The sequence below is a fragment of the Gossypium hirsutum genome, chromosome A06 (genome assembly GCF_007990345.1).
Source record: "Gossypium hirsutum isolate 1008001.06 chromosome A06, Gossypium_hirsutum_v2.1, whole genome shotgun sequence".
Lineage (NCBI taxonomy): Eukaryota > Viridiplantae > Streptophyta > Magnoliopsida > Malvales > Malvaceae > Gossypium > Gossypium hirsutum.
The window spans coordinates 27,866,256-27,888,328 of record NC_053429.1 but is presented as its reverse complement, the minus strand read 5'-3'; the positions used below and the strand labels follow the sequence as shown (position 1 = coordinate 27,888,328).

At 35.7% G+C, this 22,073-nt stretch overlaps 2 protein-coding genes across 2 annotated transcripts; both read right to left on the bottom strand.

The window, feature by feature from the left end:
• Positions 1-3,197: 3,197 nt before the first annotated feature.
• Positions 3,198-4,751, bottom strand: LOC107963003 (probable E3 ubiquitin-protein ligase RNF217). Its single transcript, XM_016899606.2, has 2 exons — positions 4,668-4,751; positions 3,198-3,890 (listed from the first exon to the last, which is right to left on the bottom strand). The coding sequence occupies exons 1-2, from the start codon at positions 4,749-4,751 to the stop codon at positions 3,198-3,200; spliced, it is 777 nt and encodes a 258-aa protein (XP_016755095.2).
• A 14,260-nt stretch (positions 4,752-19,011) lies between these two features.
• On the bottom strand, positions 19,012-21,777 carry LOC121230491 (uncharacterized). The gene is made up of 5 exons (XM_041115384.1): positions 21,445-21,777; positions 21,070-21,244; positions 20,539-20,673; positions 19,768-19,894; positions 19,012-19,243 (listed from the first exon to the last, which is right to left on the bottom strand). Exons 1-5 carry the CDS (start codon positions 21,775-21,777, stop codon positions 19,012-19,014), a joined length of 1,002 nt encoding a protein of 333 aa, XP_040971318.1.
• Between the last annotated feature and the right edge of the window lie 296 nt (positions 21,778-22,073).

The window sequence follows — 22,073 nt, the reverse complement described above, 5'->3', positions numbered from 1 at the left end:
TGTAAACCAATCCCGATGGGACTCATGTAGAAGGTGCAGCCTGAATCAAATATCCACTCCTCGCTCACTTTAGAATTGTTGACCGAAGCGACTAGAAATTCACCATCGCTGTAGTCTTCTACAACATCAGCTTCACTGGAATTTTCTGGTTGTTTTCCCTTTTGATTCGTAGCCTCCCTTTTAATCTTGTTCTGTAGCTTATAGCACTCAGATTTAATGTGCACTTTCTTCTTGCAGAAGTTACAAGTTTTACCACTGTTTGAAGACTTTGATCTACCATTAGATTTACCGTGAGGATTCCGTTCCTATGTCCTTCCATGATCATCATCAGCATTCCGATCTTGTGTCCCACGAACAATGAGACCCTTTCCTTAAGAGTCGTGTTTAACCACAAGATGCTTCATCTTATCATACGAGGTCAAAGAATCATAAACCTCATCAACTGTGAGAGACTCGCAGCTATATAAAATCGTGTCTCTAAAGGTTCAATAAGACGGGGGCAACGAACAAAGTAAATCAACCCTAGATCTTCCTTATCATGCTGAACCTCCATGGCCTCCAAGTTTGAGAGAATTTCTTTAAACACTGTTAAGTGTTTGTGTATAGATGCACCTTCCTCCAAACAATGAGCATAAAGACGCTGCTTCATATGCAGCTTGCTTGTTAGAGTTTTCGACATACATATTTGTTATAGCCTCTTCCATAATGCAGTGACGGTCTTTTCTTTCATCACATCCTGCAAAATTTAATGGAATATAGAGAAATCGATTCAAAATTGCGTTCGTTGGACAAATGTAGATGTAATTGTGTTAACGGCTTTCGATCCTTACGCTTCTTCTCTTCATCTGTTAATGTCAAAGGCATCTTATCTATCCTTAGCAGGGCATCCTCTAGATCCATTTGCGCAAGAACTGCTTGCATCTTAATCTGCCACAACGCAAATCTATTGTTGCGATCCAACAACAAAATTTCATACTTCAAAGACGCTATTACCGTGATCGAGATGAACAACCCAGAAGCTCTGATACCAATTTGTGAAAATGAAATAAAAATAAAATAAAATAAAGAACACACAAATTTTTACGTGGAAACCCTTTCGGGAAAAAACCACGGGTAGAGGAGAAGAAAATTCACTATGTCGAATTCAAATGATTACAAGAGGAATAGACTATATCTATTTATAGGCTTATAAAGCCATATTCTAGTGAGACTGAAACACCTTATTCTAATCAATATAAAATAGATGGAGTTTAACAAGGTTTAAAAAACCTTATTCTAAAATAAAATAAAAGAAGTATAGTTCTATATAGATTTTACTTTTATTTTATTTTATAACTATATTTTATTTAAATAAGGATTCGAGTCATTTAATTCTAACAAGAGCCTTATTCATCAAGACTAGCCTGCAAATGCCCAAAACCCTTCTTTTTGAGCTTGCACAAAATTTTCCAATTACATGGATGAAGTTTCTCCCTTACTTCATGACCTTAGAAAAATGTTCTAACTATTTGGTTAATCTTTTCACAAATTTAAGTTGGAGCTTTGAAGCATAATAACATATGAAGAGGCAAAGAAGCCAAAGTTGATTTAATGAGTGTCGGCCTTTCACCTTGAGACAGGCACTTCTGTTTCCAACGTGCTAATTTGCTTTAAGTTTTGTGAATGACGCCTTAGAAAAAAAGTTTCTTACTATTATTGGATGCTCCGCCCTTTTGACTTTAAGAATATCTATGAACCATTTTCTTTCATTTAATTTAATAAAAAGATTGAACTTTTCACAATTAATCAGAAAGAGCCTAGAATTTATTTAATTCCGTTTTAATGACTCGACAAGAGTAAATATTTGCCCAAAAGAAGAGGAAACAATTATATGCAAACAAGTGTTAGTGGACACAACACTTCTTGCAATCTTTATTTCTTTTACTGTCTCATCCTCCTTTGCTTTGGAAAGCATTGTAGAGTGGACATTTTGACACAACACAAATTTGTTTTTCACAGCCTACCTAACAAATATTCAAGATATGTGTGATTATTATAATTGAATGGGTTTCGTTTCATTAATTACACATTAAATTAAAATATATATATAATTTTAATATTTATTTTCAAGTAATTATGTCTGTTATTTTTATAAAATTTAAAATCGAATTTCTAATTGCATTTTTAAGTTAAAATTTATTTATTATCTGCACCAATTAAAATATTATTATACAAATAAATTATCTTATAGATATTTAAGTCCATTAAATATCAAAATTTCGAAAGTTAAAAATAAAATTAAAGTAGATAATAAATTCAAATACTTAAATTCGAATCCATAATTTACAGGTTAAAACAATAAATATTCAAATTAGAATCTATGATTTCATAAAAATAAAATAAATATTTCGAATTTACTATAAATATCCAAATATGACGAAATACAAATATATTTGATTCACATTATCTCTTACTGTTTATAAAAATATATAAACAAGCATGGTTAATATAATCCCGTAAAAGACTAAGCATTTGTTACATATCAATCAACAAACTAGAGTTTGTTGCCTTGTTTTTCGCTTCAATTTATCATACATATCTCATTTTATTTTTATTTCTTTTTTATGACAAAATTTGTGTGAATTTAATTTGGAGAAATTTAGAATTCAAAATCAACACCAACAAAGTTTTATATATCTCCTACAATTATTTTCATTTAAAAAAAAGTCTACTACAATTATTAGGTAAAAGCTGTAGAGATGAATTAGATTATATTTTGTCTTGTTTATTTAAAAATGGACAAATTGGTATCTGTACATTAGATCAAAAAGTAAATTGGTTCTTTTTGTTAAATTTTTTACTTTTAAAAACTGATCTGACTGACGAAATAACTAAACAATTACACATGACGTACCACGTGTACCTTATATCGGCATATAAGAACAGTGAAAGAAGAACCAATTTACTTTTTGATCATATACAAAGATTAATTTGTCAATTTTTTTTATATACAAGAGCCTTCATGGTAGTTTTACCCAATTATTACCCCTCTTCACATAAAAATAAAACCCCATCATGCACATTTCATATATAGTTTTATTGAAGAACTAATGATAACATTTAGTGCAAAAATGGGTAACCTTGTTTGTTTTGCTCCACAATTGTAACAGAAGAAAAGCGTTTTGATATGTGAACATCAAAACCAAGTGAATCTAATATTAAAAAAAATAAAATACTGACCGGCATTTAACATAACAGCAACCAGCTGATTTTTCAACAAAAATGCTGCAATTAGGGCATTGCCTCCACTTCTTTCTCTTAGCCAAATCAACCAACATAGCATCTGAGCCAAGGTTTTTAAGTTTCTGAAACTTGATGCAATCTGCACCTGAATGCCAAGCTACCTTGCACTGCACGCAAAATACCCTCTTGCACGGTGGACATGGGAATCTCTTTATTCTCTTTTCCCCATCATTAACCAACAATGCCGAGCAATCTTTATAAGGAAAATATAATTTTTCAGAGCCAAGTAAAGCAGATTCACAAAGGGCTTTTCCCCACCTGTTAAACAAATCCCTTGGCAGTATCTCACGGTAAAAATCTGGGTCCAACACCCCTTCATAATCTGTCACCGGACATTGGATCCGACTCACATTATCATCAAGCTTGGATTTAATGTACTTCACTGTGCATTCAATGCAGTAAAAATGGGAACAACCTTTGATGTTGAAAGAGATATCCAATGGCTTTGGCTCAACACAGATTTCACACACATAAGTTGGGGTAATGCTGCCATGGCCATCGCCGGTTTCTGAATCAGAAATCAATGAAGGGAAGAGCTGTTGTTCTACCATCAAGGGAGTGGAGAAACGATCTTTTTCATTAATAGACGAGTTTCCTTCAACCTGCAGCTGCCTTTTGCATATAACATTGTCGAGAAACTTACACAATTTGGTGCCAATCTTTCTTGATTTCTCATTACACGAAATCTGAAGAGATGTGAGCTTTGATTTAAGATTGTTTCTTTGTTGGATGTAATGTTTTAAGTACTTTTGAAATACCCATTGAGACTGGTTTTCTCAGCTCAATCAAGATACCAAAGAGTGAGAGAGAGAGAGAAAAAGAGAATGCAAACACAACCGTAATAAAATCTAATATATATACAAAGAATCAATTACGAGTACATACATACATACTTGCTAGGAAATATTTTTAGAATTCAAAGATTTTCTTTTTGGTGCGAAACAGAAGCAAATTAGATAATTATATTAACCAACAGTTCGTTACAAAATATCCCCGTAGGCATCAGCTATCAAACGTGGGGAAGGGCCTGGATGGGGCACATTACAAACAAACAAAAGGTGAGGTTCGAAACAAACAAAGAAAAGTTACTTTCTAGGCAAGCAAGGGAATTCACACATCTATTCTTCTCTTTGAACATGTGCTTGATTGACATTCCTTCCAATCTTGATAGGAGAATCCTACAATCATAGACTAGAGTTGATAGTAACATGCTAATAGTAGAGGTAGCTTCGATTTCAATTTCAAGGTTTCTTAAGTCGAGTCTCTTGGCTAGTTCTAGGTAATCCCTCATAGCTCCACCCCAAGGCTGATATCATGTGGTATGTGTCCGTAAGAACCTAATCCATCTTCCATTCTCATAAAAAAATGAGTGTCCCAGCACCCACCTTCATTGGGTTTGGAAGTGCAGAGTCATCAGAGTTAAGTTTAGCCCACCCTCTTCTAAGGGCTTTCCAATGTAAACCTACCATTGACGAAGCTGTGCACTGTTTCACCTTAGTAGTATGCTCAAGGGAGAGTCCAATAATGGCAGTGTGGATAAGTGTTGATTGAAAACTAAAATTGTTGCGTGAGATCCAAATTTCCCATAGGAAGGAGGCAAAACACAAGGCTCCACAATAAAGCTGGTTTAGAAAACCAAGCCTTGGAGTGAAGGTTTCAGGGGAGCCAGTATATTGAAGTCAAACCAAATTTCAAAGTCGGCATAAAAATTGTAACCATATGTTTTTCAGTAAAGTTAAAAATAGTAGTTTCGGAACCACAAATTTGACGAGTAAGTTCGTACAATTAGTATTTAAATTATATGAGTCAATAATAATTTTTATATTGAATTTCTAATTGGTAAATTTTAATTATTGAATTAAAAGTTAGTATAAGAAGTTCGGTTCAAAAGTCAAGTGGTTATTGAAAACGAGGTTTTAGGACATTGTTTCCGTAATTTAAAGCTGTAAATAATTTTATTAAATATTTACAGAGTCATAATATAAGTAAATTGAAATTTAGTCTGGTAATTTTGATGATTGTTTGCTTAATTGAGGTAAAATGATTAAATTGTAAAAGAAGTAAAAATTGCTATAGATATAAAATACTAAAGGGACCAAAATGGTTATTAGACCATAGTCAAAAAGTCCAAGAGGTGGTGACATGATTACCATCCATTAACTTTTGGGTTATTTATTCATTTGGTCCTAATTAGTTTTTGGCTAAATTGTAAATAAGTTTGTTAATTGGAATTTAGTATAATTGAAAGACCAATCGTGTAATTGGATCCACCTTAAATGGCCTAATAATAGAAATGATGTAGAATTCTTTAGATTGTGATAAATTTCAATTAAATCCTAATTAATTAAGGATTTATTAATAAATTTGTTTTTCTATATGATCGAAAATGGTGGTTTCGGGGCCACAACTCTGATGTGCCATGCTGTAAATATTTCCGAGGTCATTAAGTCGTATTAAAATTTGGATATGAAATTTTATCGCTCAAGTAGTTAATTAAGTAAAAAAGAATAAATCGAAAAAGCTGCAAAAGTTGAGTTTTATAGGTTAAAAACATCAAATGATAATGGGAAGGTAAGTCAAGGCACTTATCTGGTAAATATACCATTTAATATGGTAGTGGACGGTTGTAGATGCTAATTTGAGTGAAATTTGCTTTAAGTTTTAAGGGCAAAATTTTAATTAGGTGAATAATTATTAAAACAAAGAAACATAATGAAATTGACTTCATCTTCTTCATGGAGAACAAATAGAAACCCTAAAGGAAGAATTGGAAAACATTCGGCCTAGCTTTGCTTCTTTGATTGGATCAAGAATGGATTGAAAATCGAGGCATAGAGAAGTTGTTGAATGGTCCCTATACTTTGGCAGTTATTGCAAATCAGTTCGGTAAGTTCGTACTATATTTTCTATAATATAATGATTCTTTTTATACATTATTTGTTATATAATTAAATTCATAATATGCTTCATAATTGACTGATTAAAAATATCTAAGAAATGATCAACTGATGAGTTATCACGATTTAAGCTGGTGAATACTAAATGAATATTTTGCTCTGATGATACACACCATCACGATGGCTGAGATCTTGCATATGTTGTGGATTCTTAATAGTTTGTGTGAGCAACATCGTGAACTGGTGAATTGAATGGCTACTCTATTATGATGACATAGACCGTTCCGATGGCTGAGATCCTACATATGTTGCGGATTCTCGACAGCTTGTGTGAGTAGCATCGTGAACTGGTGAAATGACTGAATACTCTATACTGATGAAATGGATCATTAAAATGATTGAGATCTTGCATACGTTGTGGATTCTCGTCAGCTTGTGTAAGCAGCTTCATGAACCGGTCAAGACTCTGTAACTAGCTCAAACGAGTGAGATTCTATGCTTACTGAAATGAGATCATACATTACTGAAATCGGAAGAATTTGAGTTATGGTACAGTATAATACTCACATGTTGTGAACTGTGTTTAACAGGGATTACATTGTTATTTCCTATAATTGAACTGTTAAGTTTGTTGGTAAGATTTATCATTAATTTGGCAAACTTACTAAGGTTTCATTAAGCTTACTTGTGTTTTGTTCTGTGTTTTTTAGATTTCATTTTGGGACGAGAAATCGGATCAACCTGCATCATCACACTATCTCAAGGTCCCTTTGGTAGATTTTGGAACAACTTGGCTTATATGGCATGTAATAGGTCTATTGAATATGTTTTGTGATTGATTATGTGTAAATTGTTGTATAACTTGGTTGCTTGGGGTTTTTTGGTCTAAGGTAAGTACATGTCTGATAACATGAGTCATGTTGTAGCATATGCAAGTGTAATATCCCAAAATAGGACCTAGTAGAAATAGTGGTTTTGGGACACCAATCTGACATTAAAATAATTTTTTTATGATTACTATGAGGTCTAGGATATGAAAATAAGCATGTGTTAAAGTTTCATGAAGAAATTCTAAGTATAAGGTGTCCATTTAGTAATTAGGGACCAAATTGAATAAGTTGTAAAACTTTTGTTCTAGAATAAAATTGTATGAAATTGCTTTGGATTATTAATTAGAAGGTATTAGATAGCAATTTTTCCAATTTCTAAGTTTTTGGACAAAAATTGGCATGCATGGAAAAATTTGAAAGTTTAGTAGGGAAGGGCATTTTGGTCATTTGGTAATAATTTTAATAAAAAGGGAAAAAGGAAGCAAAATTCAGCCATTTCCTCTCCACAGCTGTCGAATTTTTAAGAGAAACCCTAGCTAGGGTTTTCAACATTTCCAAGCTTAATAGTAAGTGTTCCCTAGCCCCGTTTTCAATGTTATTTTTATTTTTGAGATCCTCGTAACATACTCTCTCTATTTCTACCCATATTTCAAGCTAGGGTTCATGTTTAGAAATTTACCCATGCATGAGATGCTTGTGTTTTGATTATTTATGGAGGAATATGAGCGTTTAAAGTATAGTAAACAACTTTTACTGAGTAGATTTCCATGGAAACGACTTAAGGGACATATTTGTAAAAGGTATAAAATGTGTGGTAGAAATGTGAAATAGAGAAAAATGTGACCTAGTATGAGTTTATGATACTTTCAGCTAGGCTTGGGTATCTAAGAAATTACATGCATTTTATTATACTAGCTTAAAGGACTAATTTGTAAAAATGTGAAATGTTAAGGGCAAAATGGTCATTTTGCCCGGAGGTAAAATTTAGGCCTAAAACGAATAGTGTGATGTATTGATAATTTATTGTTGCTTATATAGACCCTGAGAGACCAACTTCGAAAGTCGACCGAGGAAAACAAAAGGTTTCGGAGTAACCGAAATTCGAATCCGAAATGATTACCAGGTAAGTTCGCGTAACTTGAATGTAAACTATTTTAAATACATTAAAGATGTAAGTTCATGTATAAATTATAATATTGATATGCAATATACGATAATTCATGAAAAATTGATGTTACAATGAAATGTCCTGGTTGAATAAAAAGGATATCTGATGGATTTCTCGAAAATGAATTAATGATAGAAAGGATCTAGCCCGGATAGGTGATCCTATAGTGATCTAGCCTCTCGAAGAATATGTGTACTGAAATGGATTTAGCTCGGACGGGTAATCCGATTAGGATATGAATTTAGCCTAGACTGGTAATTTAGATTCGAACTCATGGGAGTATATGTCATTGTAAGGGATTTAGCCTAGACTGGTAATCCCGACATTGCTCTGTGAGTTTATATTACAGGGGATTTTGTCTGGACTGGTAATCCCACCATAAGAGCGAGGTTCACGGGAGTGCGTATTTAAAATGATCACTTGCATGATTTGACGGTAAATGAGACATCCATCTAGATCCCGAGAAATTCAACGGGTTTAAAATGAGAAATGAAAATAGAAATGCTTGAATTAATGAGCTCATCTAAGACTAATGTTATAATGTATTTGCCTGAGACTAACTTGATGGTCGAGTGTATGTGATAGGGAAATTATACTATGCATGTTGGCATGAATACCTATTATGATTGTATGCTAAATAACCGGTAAGTTTACTTTCCCGTTATCCGAACTTACTAAGCATGTAAATGCTTACCCCTTTTCATCTCCCTTGTCTTACAGAGCTTGCGGACTCGTGAAGATTAGAAGACCGTTGGAGCATTGTCAACACTATCAACTTGTCTTGTTTGGGAATATAGAAACTTTTATTTTTATATAATGACATGTATAGGATTCTTGGTCATTTTGTTATATGTGTCATTTGGCTAGCCAATGTAATGGCTTAAATGATATGCTTATTCATTTTGTATATGGCCATAAGATATGGTCCATATTGATGTAGGTTGTAAATCTACTAACTGCGCATGTATATGCTTGAATGTTTCATGAGATGGTTAATGTGGTATACCATCAATGGATATGTGTTATGTGGCCAAATCACTTGAAGATGGTTTAGGTCATAATTGGCATGATTTATGAAATAAACTAAGTATATAGTATGGTTTGTAAAATGGTAACCCTAAAACAAAGAGGGTACTATCAATATAGGTTAAGAAGAGACTTGAAGCAACATGCATGACCTTGGCTAAGAAGGTTTTAAAGGTACATTTATACCATGATAGATGTCCAAGGAACATATTACTGTGTATAGATGTTTGAGGGTGACTAAAGGCTTGGAATATAGCCTACAAAAAGGTCCACATGGGTAGGCACACGGGCATGTGTCTAGGCCGTGTGTGACACACGGTCAGTCCCTATGGGCGTGTTGTATGGCCGTGTGTCCCCTGCACCTAAAATTTTAGGCTAGTATGCATGGTAGTAAACACACAGGTAGAGACAAGGCCGTGTGTCTCAACCGTGTGGAGGACATGACCTAGCACACGGGCATGTGCCCCTAAATGAATGATAACGTCATAAATAGAATGTCTAAGTTTTTGCATATGGACTGTGACACGGGCGTGTCGTGGCCGTGTGAGGAACACGGGCCAGGGACACGGGCGTGTGCTCGGTCGTATGAAAACACTTGCAGGTTCGAAATGAAAAATAATTCCACATGGGTGAAGGACACGGGCGTGTGCATTGCCTCCACACGGGCGTGTTCAAAGCACACGGGTGTGTACATTGCCTCCACACGGGCGTGTGAGGTTTAAACCTAGAAATTTTTCTCAAATTTTTTTAAGTTCTTGGTATAACACCCCCTTACCTGTACTCGAGACCGGGATAAGGTACGAGGCATTACCAGACGAACATACAAACATCCAAAAAAATGCGAGTTATAAAATTTTAATTTCATAATTTTGTCCCTTATATGGGCTTATGAGGCTCGAAGCATACATTTGAAGTGGTCTGGGACTGAACCGAGAACGTATAAAAAACTTAAGAAGATTTTTGTGCTCCGGCCTCAAACGCCCGTGTAGATGCACACCACATGCCCGTGTGCGTGGGACAGGCCCTTGCCCTTAGCCCGTGTGGGATATTGAAATTTATTTAATTTAGTTCAAGGTGCAGTGATTTTCACAGGGCCTAGACACACGCCCATGTCCTCGGCCCGTGTCCCTCACACGGCCTAGACACGCCCGTGTTCAAAAACCTAGACATTCTGTTTATGACGTCATCATTCATTTAGGGACACACGATCAAAGCACACGCCCGCGTGGTCTACCCGTGTGCCACACACGGATGAGACACACGACCGTGTCTTCAACCCGTGTAGTTACTACAAAGCATGCAACATGGAAATTTTGGGGTGCAGGGTACACACGGCTGAACGAAAAACCTGTGTGAGCTGTCCGTGTGTCACACACGGTTTAGACACCTATCCATATGTCTATTCATGTGGACCATTTGGAGGCTATCTTCCAAGCCATTTGTCACCCAAGAACCCTATGTACTCTAACATGCTTAACATCCTACTATCTAGCATAGACTACAATCACATACATAATTTGGCATGCAATCAAGAGATAATTATAAGAAAACACTCCAATTAACTATATGGACCAATTCACTTGGCCATATACAAAATATTCATTTCAATTAGGAAACCATTACTTTGAGCTAGCCACATGACATGACACATATACAAAATAACAATCACCTATACATGCCATGACTCAAAGTAATCACATGTATTATACCCAAAGTTTAGTTGATAGCGTGACCTGAGCTCTGATGTTCTCGATCCTTTGAGTTAGCTTTACGAGTCTAAAAGAAATAGAAAAGGGAGGAGTAAGTTATGAAGCTTAGTAAGTACACATACAAAAAAAGTAAATCTTAATTAAACCATAGAATATTATTTACACCTTTGTCACTTTTTCATACCTTTCATCAAACATGTAATCTAAATTTTCTTTATAAGCATAATACATAAAAAACATATATTGCCATGGATGATCATAGTCATAGAAGTACATAGATTAAACACATACCTTTGCTCCCCTGTACACATGCATTTTACTTAGTTTACATTCGAACCTCGTATACAATACCCGCTGAACATTTGGAATAACGGATAGGATACATGGATATAAACGCATCGAAGTGCCATAATCATGACATAGCACGCCTCTCAACAGGGCTACATATGAGCACCCGGACCTAGCAGGCATCATATTACCACACCTCTCAACAGGGCTACATAAGCTCCCGGACCTAGCATGTACCACATAATTACATGCCTCTCAACGGGGCTACACAGCTTTCGGACCTAGCATGTATCATGTCATCAAACAAGCTCATACTTACATAGTTATCCTAGTGACATGTCACTTGTATCCTTACCTATTCTTAAGTTCAAACGGGATTTTTGGACTTACGTCTCTTTGTCGAACATTCTTGGAATGTTAGCCTTATAATACACGACCTTATCATATACAAATGCTAACATGGCAACACTTGTAACATAAGAATAAAACATCAAAAAATATTATAGCAACAAGGTAACCAAATAATATATTAATTACCCATATGTTATTTAAACATTTAAAACATTAATTAAGGTACTTATTTGTACATGTTCTTACCTCGGTACAAAATATTCGAAATAGTGCCTATGCCTCGTACACTTTGTTCTTGCCTTTTTCAAGACTCGGTTCTCGTCTTTCTTGATTTATCATAATAAATTTAGCTCATTAACTTCATACATTACTCAAATCGATCCTAAATTCATGCTTTGATAAAATTACCCTTTTTACCCTTAAACTTTCACTTATTGACAAATTAGTCCTTAGGCTTGTATGAAGAAATGCAAGTGATTTTTCGGTTACCCAAGCCTAGCCAAATACCTTTTGTACTTAAAGAAGCCCATAATTTCCTTCATTTCACACTTTCATACCCATTTTCATCACTTTTACAAATAAGTCCTTTTTAAGGTTTCCATGCAAAATCTCTTAATAAAAGTTGTTCTCCATACCTTAAACTATCATATTCTTCCATAATCCACCAAAATACATCTAACTCATGCATGGGTAATTTTCTAAAAATAAACCCTAACATGAAATATGGATAGAAATGAAGAGAGCAAATTGCAAGGGTGTCAAAAATACAAAGAGCATTAAAAACGGGGCTAGGATTGACTTACTATCAAGCTTGAAAGTTGAAGAAACCCTAGCTATGGTACTTTTGAATTTTCAGCAGCAACATGAGGAAGATGAGCTAATTTTTAGCTCTTTTTCCCTTTTTAATTCATTTAATATCCAAATGACCAAAATGCCCTTACTCATTAAACTTACAAAATTTCCATAGATGTCCATATTTGTCCAAAAATTTAGAAATTGGGCAAATTGCTCTTTAGGATCTTCTAATTCATATTTCAAAATAATTCCCCACAAATTGCACCTAGAACCCAAGTTTTGCATCTTATTCAATTTAGACTTTATTTTGTAATTGGACACTTTATTCTTAAAATTTCCTTATGAAACTTTACAACATGCATAATCTTATATTCTAAATCTCATAATGATCAAAATATAAATATTTTAACGTCAGATTTATGGCCTCAAAACCATTATTCCAACTAGATCATATTTCAGGATGTTACAATTCTCCCCTCCCCTTAAGGGACTTTCGTCCTCGAAAGTCTTACTTGGAAATAAATTCGGATACTGACTTCTCATAGCGTCCTCGGGTTCCCAAGTGGTCTCTTCGACTCAATGTCGATGCCAAAGTACTTTCACAAGAGCCACACTTTTATTCCTCAATTGCTTAACTTCTCTTGCCAAAATCTTAACCGGTTCTTAACCATAAGTCATATCCGGTTGGATCTCAACCTCAGTTGGAGTAATCACATGCGAGGGGTCTGATCGATATCGACGTAACATGGACACATAGAGCACGTCGTGAATTCTTTCCAACTCTGATGGCAAAGCTAAGCGATAGGCAACCGACCCAATTCTCTTGGTGATCTCGTAAGGTCCAGTAAAACGAGGGCTGAACTTGCCTTTCTTACCAAATCTTAGAACCTTTTTCCATGGCGACACTTTCAAAAATACCTTGTCGCCAACTTGATTTTGATCTCTTTCCTTTTTAACTCCGCATACGATTTTTGTCTATCTGATGCCGCTTTTAAACAATCTCGAATCACTTTAACCTTATCCTCGGTTTCTTTAATCAAATCAACTCTGTAAATCTTGCTTTCCTTGAGCTTTGTCCAATACAAGGGAGTTCGACATCTTCGTCCATACAAGGCTTCGTAAGGAGCCATCTTCAAACTAGATTGATACCTGTTGTTGTAATCGAACTCGTCCAAAGGCAAATAAGCTTCCCAACTACCTCTAAACTCAGGAATACAGCATCGAAGCATATCCTCAAGTGTCTGAATTATTCTTTCGGATTGTCCATCGGTTTGCAGGTGGAAAGCAGTACTAAAATTCAGTTTCGTACCCAAAGCCACTTGCAAATTTTTCCAAAATCGAGATATGAACCTCGGGTCTCTATCCGAAATGATCGACAAAGGTACACCGTAAAGTCTAACAATCTCTGAGATGTATAAATTAGCTAACTTGTCAAGATAAAAGTCAATGCGTACCGGTATAAATAAGCTGACTTAGTCAATCTGTCGACTATTACCCAAATAGAGTCCTTTTTCTTCGGAGTCACTGGTAATCCGGTTACAAAATCCATAGTAACTCGATCCCATTTCCACTCTGGAATCATAATGGGCTGAAGTAATCCAGAAGGCACTTGATGTTCTTGTGACACCCCTAAAGTGACCCTAGTCGGAAAGTGGTTTCGGGACCACGAAACCGAGTCACAAAAATAATTAGATGTTATATTCTGTGCTTATTGTATGTGTAATTTGTATGTGTGAATATTTCGTGCCTTGATTTTTATCAAGGCGGTGTTAATTTATAAGAAAGGACCCATGTGATAAGACTTGAAAATGTGATAGGTGAAATTTAAAGTGGCCAAATAATGCATGAGTTATTGACATGAGGGACTTGCATGTCAAATGGACCACTTTTAATTAGTGGCCGGCCATAATGATAGTTGATAGATATTATATGCATTTTTATTATAGCATGATAATAGTTAATGGCTTTATATTATGGAAGAAAGAATAATTAAAAGAAGGAAAGAGTGATAGAAACAAGGTATGTCCATCTTTCTTTTCCCCATTGCCGTAACTAGTGAAAGAAAAAAAAAGGGAGAAGAAGAAGCCAAGGCATTCGGCCATGGTTAGTTCATAAATCAAAGGTATGTTAATGTGATTTTTATGTAATTGTTCATGAACTTAAACCATAGTGCATGTGTGAAAATTTGATGTTTTAAATTAGACTTATGAAGGTGAATTTCATGTGATTGACTTAGTTGAGAACCTAAGAAAATATGATAGGGGAACATGTAAGGATCAAATGATAACAAAGTGAGGAAACTTGGGTTTGCATGTCAAATCACCCAAACCTCAAGTAGTGGCCGGCCAAGCAAGGATGGTTCTTCCATTAAGTTGAATTTTTAATGATGCTTTTATTAGTAAATGATTAAAATAGATCAAAAAAAAAAGGAAAAGAAAGGGGGAATAAAATAAGAAAGCAAGAGAAAGTCTTCATCTTCTTTCTTTTCTTGAAGTGCCGTGAGCAAGGGAAGGAGGGGAGACTTCATTGTTTTTGGGTTCTAGCCGTACCTAAAGAAAGAAAAGAAGAAATTGAAGTTAAGGCATTTGGTCACCTTTAAGTGGATTAAGGTATGTTAATGCTCTATCATTGAAAATCTTTGTATATTTGGAGTGGCCATCAAGTATAGAAGCTAGCTCATGGCAAATGTTTTTTTTGTAAAGTTAAGAAGATGACATTCGGCATGGATGGTTGTATTTCTTTGATGTCGTTTTTGATGCTTTAGGGTATTGAGGGTTGATTATAGATGAGGTGAGTTTCTTGATTTAAAATTTGATGGATGTTAAGCTAGTTAGGCAACCAAAGGTTCAATATTTTTGTTATGTGGTTATATGTGCATTTCGGCCATGGTCTTTGCTTGAATTTGAGATTTGTAATGTGATTTTCCTAAATTGTCTATGAATTTTGGTTGTTGATTTCATGGTAATGGTATATTGAATCCATGACTTGAATCCATGAAAATTTAGTAAGGTTGCATTCGGCAACTTGCTTGGAATTAAGAAATGATGTCTAAGCTTAGGTGATTTCGATGATGATATATATATTCATAAGTATATTTAGTTGATTCGGCTTTGGTATTTGCATAGATAAAATATGTGTGAAGTTAGTTGTTGTGTTTGGTTAAGGTACTATAAATAGCTTATGATTAATTCATCTTTGGTAAGTTTCATGTATGATATGCTATGGCTTTGAGAATGCATTTTATAAATTAGTTCGAAAAGGAGTGAAATAACAATTATATGTTTGACTATGTATTGGATATTTTGGTTTGGTTTGTCAATGCAATGTATGCGCTTAGGTTATGCTTAAATGGTTAGTGGAAGTAAATGATGTAATGTCAACCATAATTTTATATGTTAACAAATATTATGCTATTTGTTATGATTGGTATGAGTTAAAATGCGGATGTGTATAGATAAGCAAAAGGATATGTTTAGTATTTAGTTAAAGTAACGAAATTGTACTAAAGAGAGTATTAATGCATGTTTGGTACTTGAGATGATTGAGGTGGTGATCTCGAAGCTAAATGTTATAAGGAATAAGTGTATTTCTTGCTAATCGAATTATAATATAATCGAATGTGGTTTTACACAATAGTGATGTGATAAGTTTAAATTTGGTTCATTAGCTCAAGAACTCAAGGAAACAAAGTCGGATCGTGGAAAAAGGGAAATTGGTCGAATAGTCGGAATTGACGTACATTAGCGATCGAGGTAAGTTTTAAGTATTAAAGCCTATAATGTCATTGAGTATGATATGTTAAGCACATATTAAAAGAATCATAACTCTATTGTAAATCTTTATGCATATAGCCTAATGGTTATTATGAAGTATAGGTAAGTTATTGATATGATATGTTGCCAAATGGATATGATATTATGAAGTGCTGAAAGGATATGTCAGAAGAGTAAAATTGTGATAAACCTGCTCAGGACAGCAGCAGTAACATGAATTTAGAAAATCACCATAAATTCATGGATTTGAATTAGAGGCTGAATGAGACATGAAATTAAAGCTTAATGAGTCCAGTTTCTTATAAAAGAAACCGTGTAAGCAAAGGAATTTCCGATAATGAGATATTTAAGTTGTGTGAGACGGTGTCAGAATGACTCCGAAATCCCCTGTTCGGTTTTTAGAAAATCATTATAAATTGTAAAAAATGGTTATAAGATAAAATTTATATGCTTAGACTCCTTAATGAGTCTAGTTTCAAATGAAATCAAATACAACACATTTTGAATTCTGTAAAATGAGAAATTTGATTCTTAGTGAAGAGTGGTCAGATTAGTCAAACAGTGAAATAGGGGAAACTTTAAGAAAAATCTGGTATTGATTGGCCAAACTTAAAATTCTGGAAATTTTATGGATGGAAGATATACGAGTCTATATTCAGGAAAAATTAACGGAAAGTGATTTGGAGTTTTGTAGCTCCAGTTATAAATAATTTAGTGACTATTGCTCAGGAAAAACAGCTTGTGCTGAATTTGAGATTTTGTTGTGAACCTTGATAAACTTGTTTTAGTTGCTCATAAGCTATTGATTAAACCCATACTTGAATTCTAAATCGTGGTATTGTAAGTTTATGAGTATTCGAATATGAAATGATAGTAAGGCCTAATGGCCGATGTGATGACTGTGAAAGTGTATATATGTGAATAGGGCTTAATGGCCGATGTGATGAATGTGAAAGTGTATATGTGTGATAAGGCCTAATGGCCGATGTGATGAATGTGAAAGTGTATATGTGTGATAAGGCCTAATGGCCGATGTGATGAATGCGAAAGTGTATATGCGTGATAAGGCTTAATGGCCGATGTGATGAATGTGAAAGTGTATATGCGTGATAAGGCTTAGTGGCCAATGTGATGAAGTGTATATATGTGACAGGGCCGAGTGGCCAATGTGATGGATGTGAAAGTGCATAAATGTGATAAGTCCCGAAGGGCATTTGTGTCAGTACTATATCCGGGTTAAAACCCCGCAGGCTTTATGCGAGAATATTATCACTTATTAATGTCCCTAAGCTTCGTGCTCGTACTATATCCGAGTTCTAAGGACCCGATGACTACGTGTGGGGATTTTGTCCGGGTAAGACCCGATAACTTCGTGTGGGGATTATGTCCGGGTAAGATTTCGTAATAAGAATTGCTTATAAATATATTCAATGCGAAAGGTTAAACAGGTATGTACTCCAAGTTTATATGTGAGCTTGATTTGCACTAAATCATAAGGTAGTTATGTGATGCATACGAGAGCAATCTATGAGACTATCCTTATGATTATGTGACATCGGATCAGTGTGAGGGGTGATGTGAAATCATACGATATATCTATGTCACATGAGCTCACTTTTATGTGAAAGTTTATCTGCCTATTGTATATGATGAGATGTGCGTATTCGGAAAAGGGATGGTATGCCCGAAGGAAGAGTGAAATAAAAATACGATCAACTATGTTATAATTTGATTGTTATCTATTGCCACTGCTTAAAACTTACTAAGCATTGTAATGCTTACTCCGTTTACTCTGTTTCCTCTGTTTTATAGATCTCATTGCGAAGCTACAGGCTCGGGGATCGTCAGCAACTAGTCACACTATCACTATCCACTGTTTGGTACTGCTATGTTTCGGATTGTCTTATGGCATGTATAAAATAGACTAGTGGCGGAAGAATATTTTGGTTAATGTATATAGCCATGCGAAAATGGCTTATATATGTTCGAGCATAATGTTATAATCATTTGGTATGGAATGGTTAATCGCTATCATGATTTGTGCTATTTATGCAAAAAGGGCTAGTTGAATCATGGAAACTATGAAATAGGTAAAGTCTACCTTAAAGGCAGATGCTGGTAGCAGCAGTGATATAGATTTGGAAAATCACTAAAAATAGTAGGATTGGAATTAAATAGTGAATAAATTATGTAAACGAAACTTGATGAATGTATTTTCATAGGAAAGTAACGAAATGATCATATGGACAGTATGTTAAGAGATATTCAGGTTCTCGTGAGACAGGGCCAGAACGGTTTCTGGATTCCCTGTTCCGACTTCGGAAATTCATTATAAATTAACCAGAGATAATTAGGAGTTATTCCATATATGTATGGATTCCTCTCTGAGTCTAGTTTCTATAGAAACAAACGGCATTAGTATTGAAGCCCTGTGCAGGGAGATATCCAAGTCGTAATGCGCAAAGGTCAGTGTAGTCGATCCCTGTAACATGGGAGACTTTGACTAATAAACTGTACTAATTGGCCTGACCAAAAATTCTAGAAAAAAATATGTAGATGGGCATATGAGTCTAGTTTTAGGGAAAAATCACGAAACTGATTTTCAAGTTGTGAAACTCAAGATATGATTTTTAAAGCGACTATTACGCAGATTGGCAGTGTCTGGAAAATTTTTAAAAGTCTGTTAACACCTCGTGTTCGACTCCGGTGACGGTCTCGGGTTCGGGGTGTTACAGTTCTGTTGTGACTTGTTGACAAATCAGACATCTTGATACAAATTCAGATATGTCTTTTTTCATGCCGTTCCACCAATAAGTTTCCTTCAAGTCGTTGTACATCTTTGTACTCCCCGGGTGAATAGACATACTACTATCATGTGCTTCTTGCAATATTTCAAATCAGCCCGACGTCTCTAGGAACACTGATTCTACACCTGAATCTTAGACATCCATCAGAGTCGACCTGAAAATCAGATTCATTGGAGGACTCGCACTGAATTTTTTTAGCTTGTAATTCCTTATCAACTTTCTGAGTCACGCAGATCTGATGAAGAAGAATCGACCTAGCTCTCAATTCGGTCAAAATAGAACCATCATCACAGAAAATCATCTGAGTGTTCATAGCCCTGAAAGAGAACAATGACTTTCTGCTCAAAGCATCGGTGACCACGTTCGCCTTTCCCGGATGGTAATCAATCACAAGTTCATAGTCTTTCAACAATTCTAGCCATCTTTGTTGTCTTAAATTCAAGTCCTTCTGAGTCATCAAACACTTAAGACTTTTATGGTCAGTGTAGACATGGAATTTCTCACCGAACAAGTAATGATACCAGATCTTCAAAGCGAACAAAATCGCGACTAATTCTAGATCGTGTGTCGGATAATTCTTCTCGTGAGGCTTTAACTGTCTAAAAGCATAGGCCACAGATTTACCTTCTTGCATAAGCACACAGCCCAGTCCATTCAAAGATGCATCACTAAAAATTGTAAATTCCTTCCCTGATTCAGGTTGCACTAGCACTGGTGCCTCCGTCAGTAACATTTTCACTTCTCAAAACTTTGTTGACATTTTTCCGTCCACTTGAACTTCACATCTTTTTCCAGTAGTCTCGTCATAGGAGTGGCTATCATAGAAAATCCCTTTACAAACCTTCGGTAGTAACCTGCTAATCCTAAAAAGCTCCTAAATTCGGTTACATTCTTTAGAGGCTTCCAATCCACAATGGTAGAAATCTTACTGGGATCAACTCGAATACCATCGCCTGAAACGATGTGGCCTAGGAATCCAACTTCCCGAAGCCAAAACTCACTCTTACTGAACTTAGCATACAAGTAAGTCCCTCAAAATCTGTAGAACGATTTTCAAGTGCTCGGCGTGTTCTGCCTCATCTCTCGAGTAGATTAAAATATCATCAATAAACACTACGACAAATTTATCCAAATAGGGCTGAAAAATTCTATTCATTAAATCCATAAATACGGTTGGAGCATTTGTTAATCCAAACGGCATAACTAGAAATTCATAGTGACCGTATCTAGTCTTAAAAGCAGTCTTAGGCACGTCCGCTTCTTTAACTCGAAGTTGATAATAGTTGGACCTCAGATCAACCTTGGAAAATCATGTTGCCCCTTTTAACTGATTAGACAAATCATCAATTCTTCGGAGTGGATACTTGTTCTTGATCGTTACCTTATTTAATTATCGGTAATCAATACATAATCTCATGGAACCATCATTCTTCTTCACAAACAACACGGGAGCACTCCATGGTGAAAAGCCTGGTCTTACAAATCCCTTGTTAGCTAGTTCTTGTAGTTGAGATTTTAACTCTTTCAGTTCTGTTGGAGCCATTCTCTATGGAGCAATTGAAATAGGTGTAGTCCTTGGTATCAACTCAATGCCGAATTCCCGGGGGCAAACCTGGCAATTCCTTCGGAAACACATCTGCAAAATCACGTACTATAGGTACTGAATCAACCTTCAACTCAGATTCCTTTGAATTCATCACATAAGCCAAATAAGCTTCATACCCCTTTCTTAAACATTTCTGGGCATCTATGGAAGAAATTACAATCGATGACCCACTTGACTCATCGGACTCTACCCGAAGGATCTCACCGCTTCCATGTCTTATTTCAGTAACTTACCCTCTACAGTCCACTATAGCATCGTGAAGTGTCAACCAATCCATACCCAAAATAATATCAAATTCTTCAAACGGCAACAACATCAAATTGACTGGAAAGCAAAGACCTCTAATCATCAAAGGACATTTCTTGCATATCTTATTTACTAAGACATGCTTGCCTAACGGATTTGATACTCTAATAAAAAATTCTGTAGACTCCATAAGTAAATTCATGCTAGATGCTAATGTCATGCATATATACGAATAGGTAGAGCTTGGATCTATTAAAGCAATAACATCTTGGTCATAGAAAGAAAATGTACTGGTGATCACATCTGGCGAGGATGCTTCCTCTCGAGCATGTATGGCATAGGCTCTAGCTGGGGTCCTAGCTTCAGATTGCACAACAGTCTCTCGAGTCGTATTCTTGCTGCCAGGTCCACTATCGGTATTCTTCAAGGGCCTCCTTCTAGGAGCCGAACCACTCTGTCTCCCGGTCTAAAATTTTTCACCCAGCTCGGGGCAATCTCTAACAAAATGATCCGGAGAACCACATCCAAAACACGTCCCCTCATTTCTCTTACACGGACTCGGGTGACATTTCCCGCAGTGTTGGCACTAAAATTGACGAGACTTAGCATCATCTACACTAGCCATAAATGTAGTTTTAGTCCTAAGACTTGAGCCTTGCTTCTTACGATTTCCATGGGAGTATCCTGTCGATGCATAAGAACGAGGAGGTACATCTCTTGATTCTTGGATTGTGTCAGAGCCAATCTACTCATTATTCTATTTCTAACATCACTAGCCACTGACTCGGCTTTCTTCTTTTCTTTCATTAGTTCTTTAGCCCTACATGCCCGTTCGACAAGTACAACAAATTCTTTAAGTTTAAGTATGCCTACTAATACCTTAATGTCCTCATTGAGTCCATCTTCGATCCTGCGGCACATTTTGGCCTCAGTGGGCACACACTCTCGAGCATACTTACTTAATCGAACAAATTGCAGCTCGTATTCTATCACTGACATATGTCCTTACTTAAGCTTGAGGAATTCCTTTTGTTTCTGATCAATAAACCTTTCGTTGATATACTTTTTTCGGAATTCCTCCTAAAAGAACTCCCAAGTGACAGCCTTCTTAGGCACTACCGAGATCAAAGTCTTCCACCAATGATAAGCATCATCCCTTAGTAGAGAAATGGCACACTTAAGGCACTCCTCGGGTGTACAAGATAACTCATCAAATACTCGGATCGAATTCTCAAGCCAAAACTCGGCCCTCTCAGCATCATCATCGGTATTTTCTCTAAATTCTTCGGCCCCTT

What these genes read in the sequence shown, in the direction of transcription:
- LOC121230491 (XM_041115384.1), bottom strand. Translation starts at nt 21,777, where the DNA reads ATGTCAGTGATAGAATACGAGCTGCAATTTGTTCGATTAAGTAAGTAT. An exon ending in AGGATACTCCCATGGAAATC is followed by an intron (nt 21,245 to 21,444) that starts GTAAGAAGCAAG and finishes GAAAAATTTTAG; the next exon opens with ACCGGGAGACAGAGTGGTTC. An exon ending in CTCGCCAGATGTGATCACCA is followed by an intron (nt 20,674 to 21,069) that starts GTACATTTTCTT and finishes TTTCTTCCATAG; the next exon opens with ATGCCCAGAAATGTTTAAGA.
- LOC107963003 (XM_016899606.2), bottom strand. Translation starts at nt 4,751, where the DNA reads ATGGTAGGTTTACATTGGAAAGCCCTTAGAAGAGGGTGGGCTAAACTT. An exon ending in CACTTCCAAACCCAATGAAG is followed by an intron (nt 3,891 to 4,667) that starts GTGGGTGCTGGG and finishes TGCAAAAGGCAG; the next exon opens with CTGCAGGTTGAAGGAAACTC.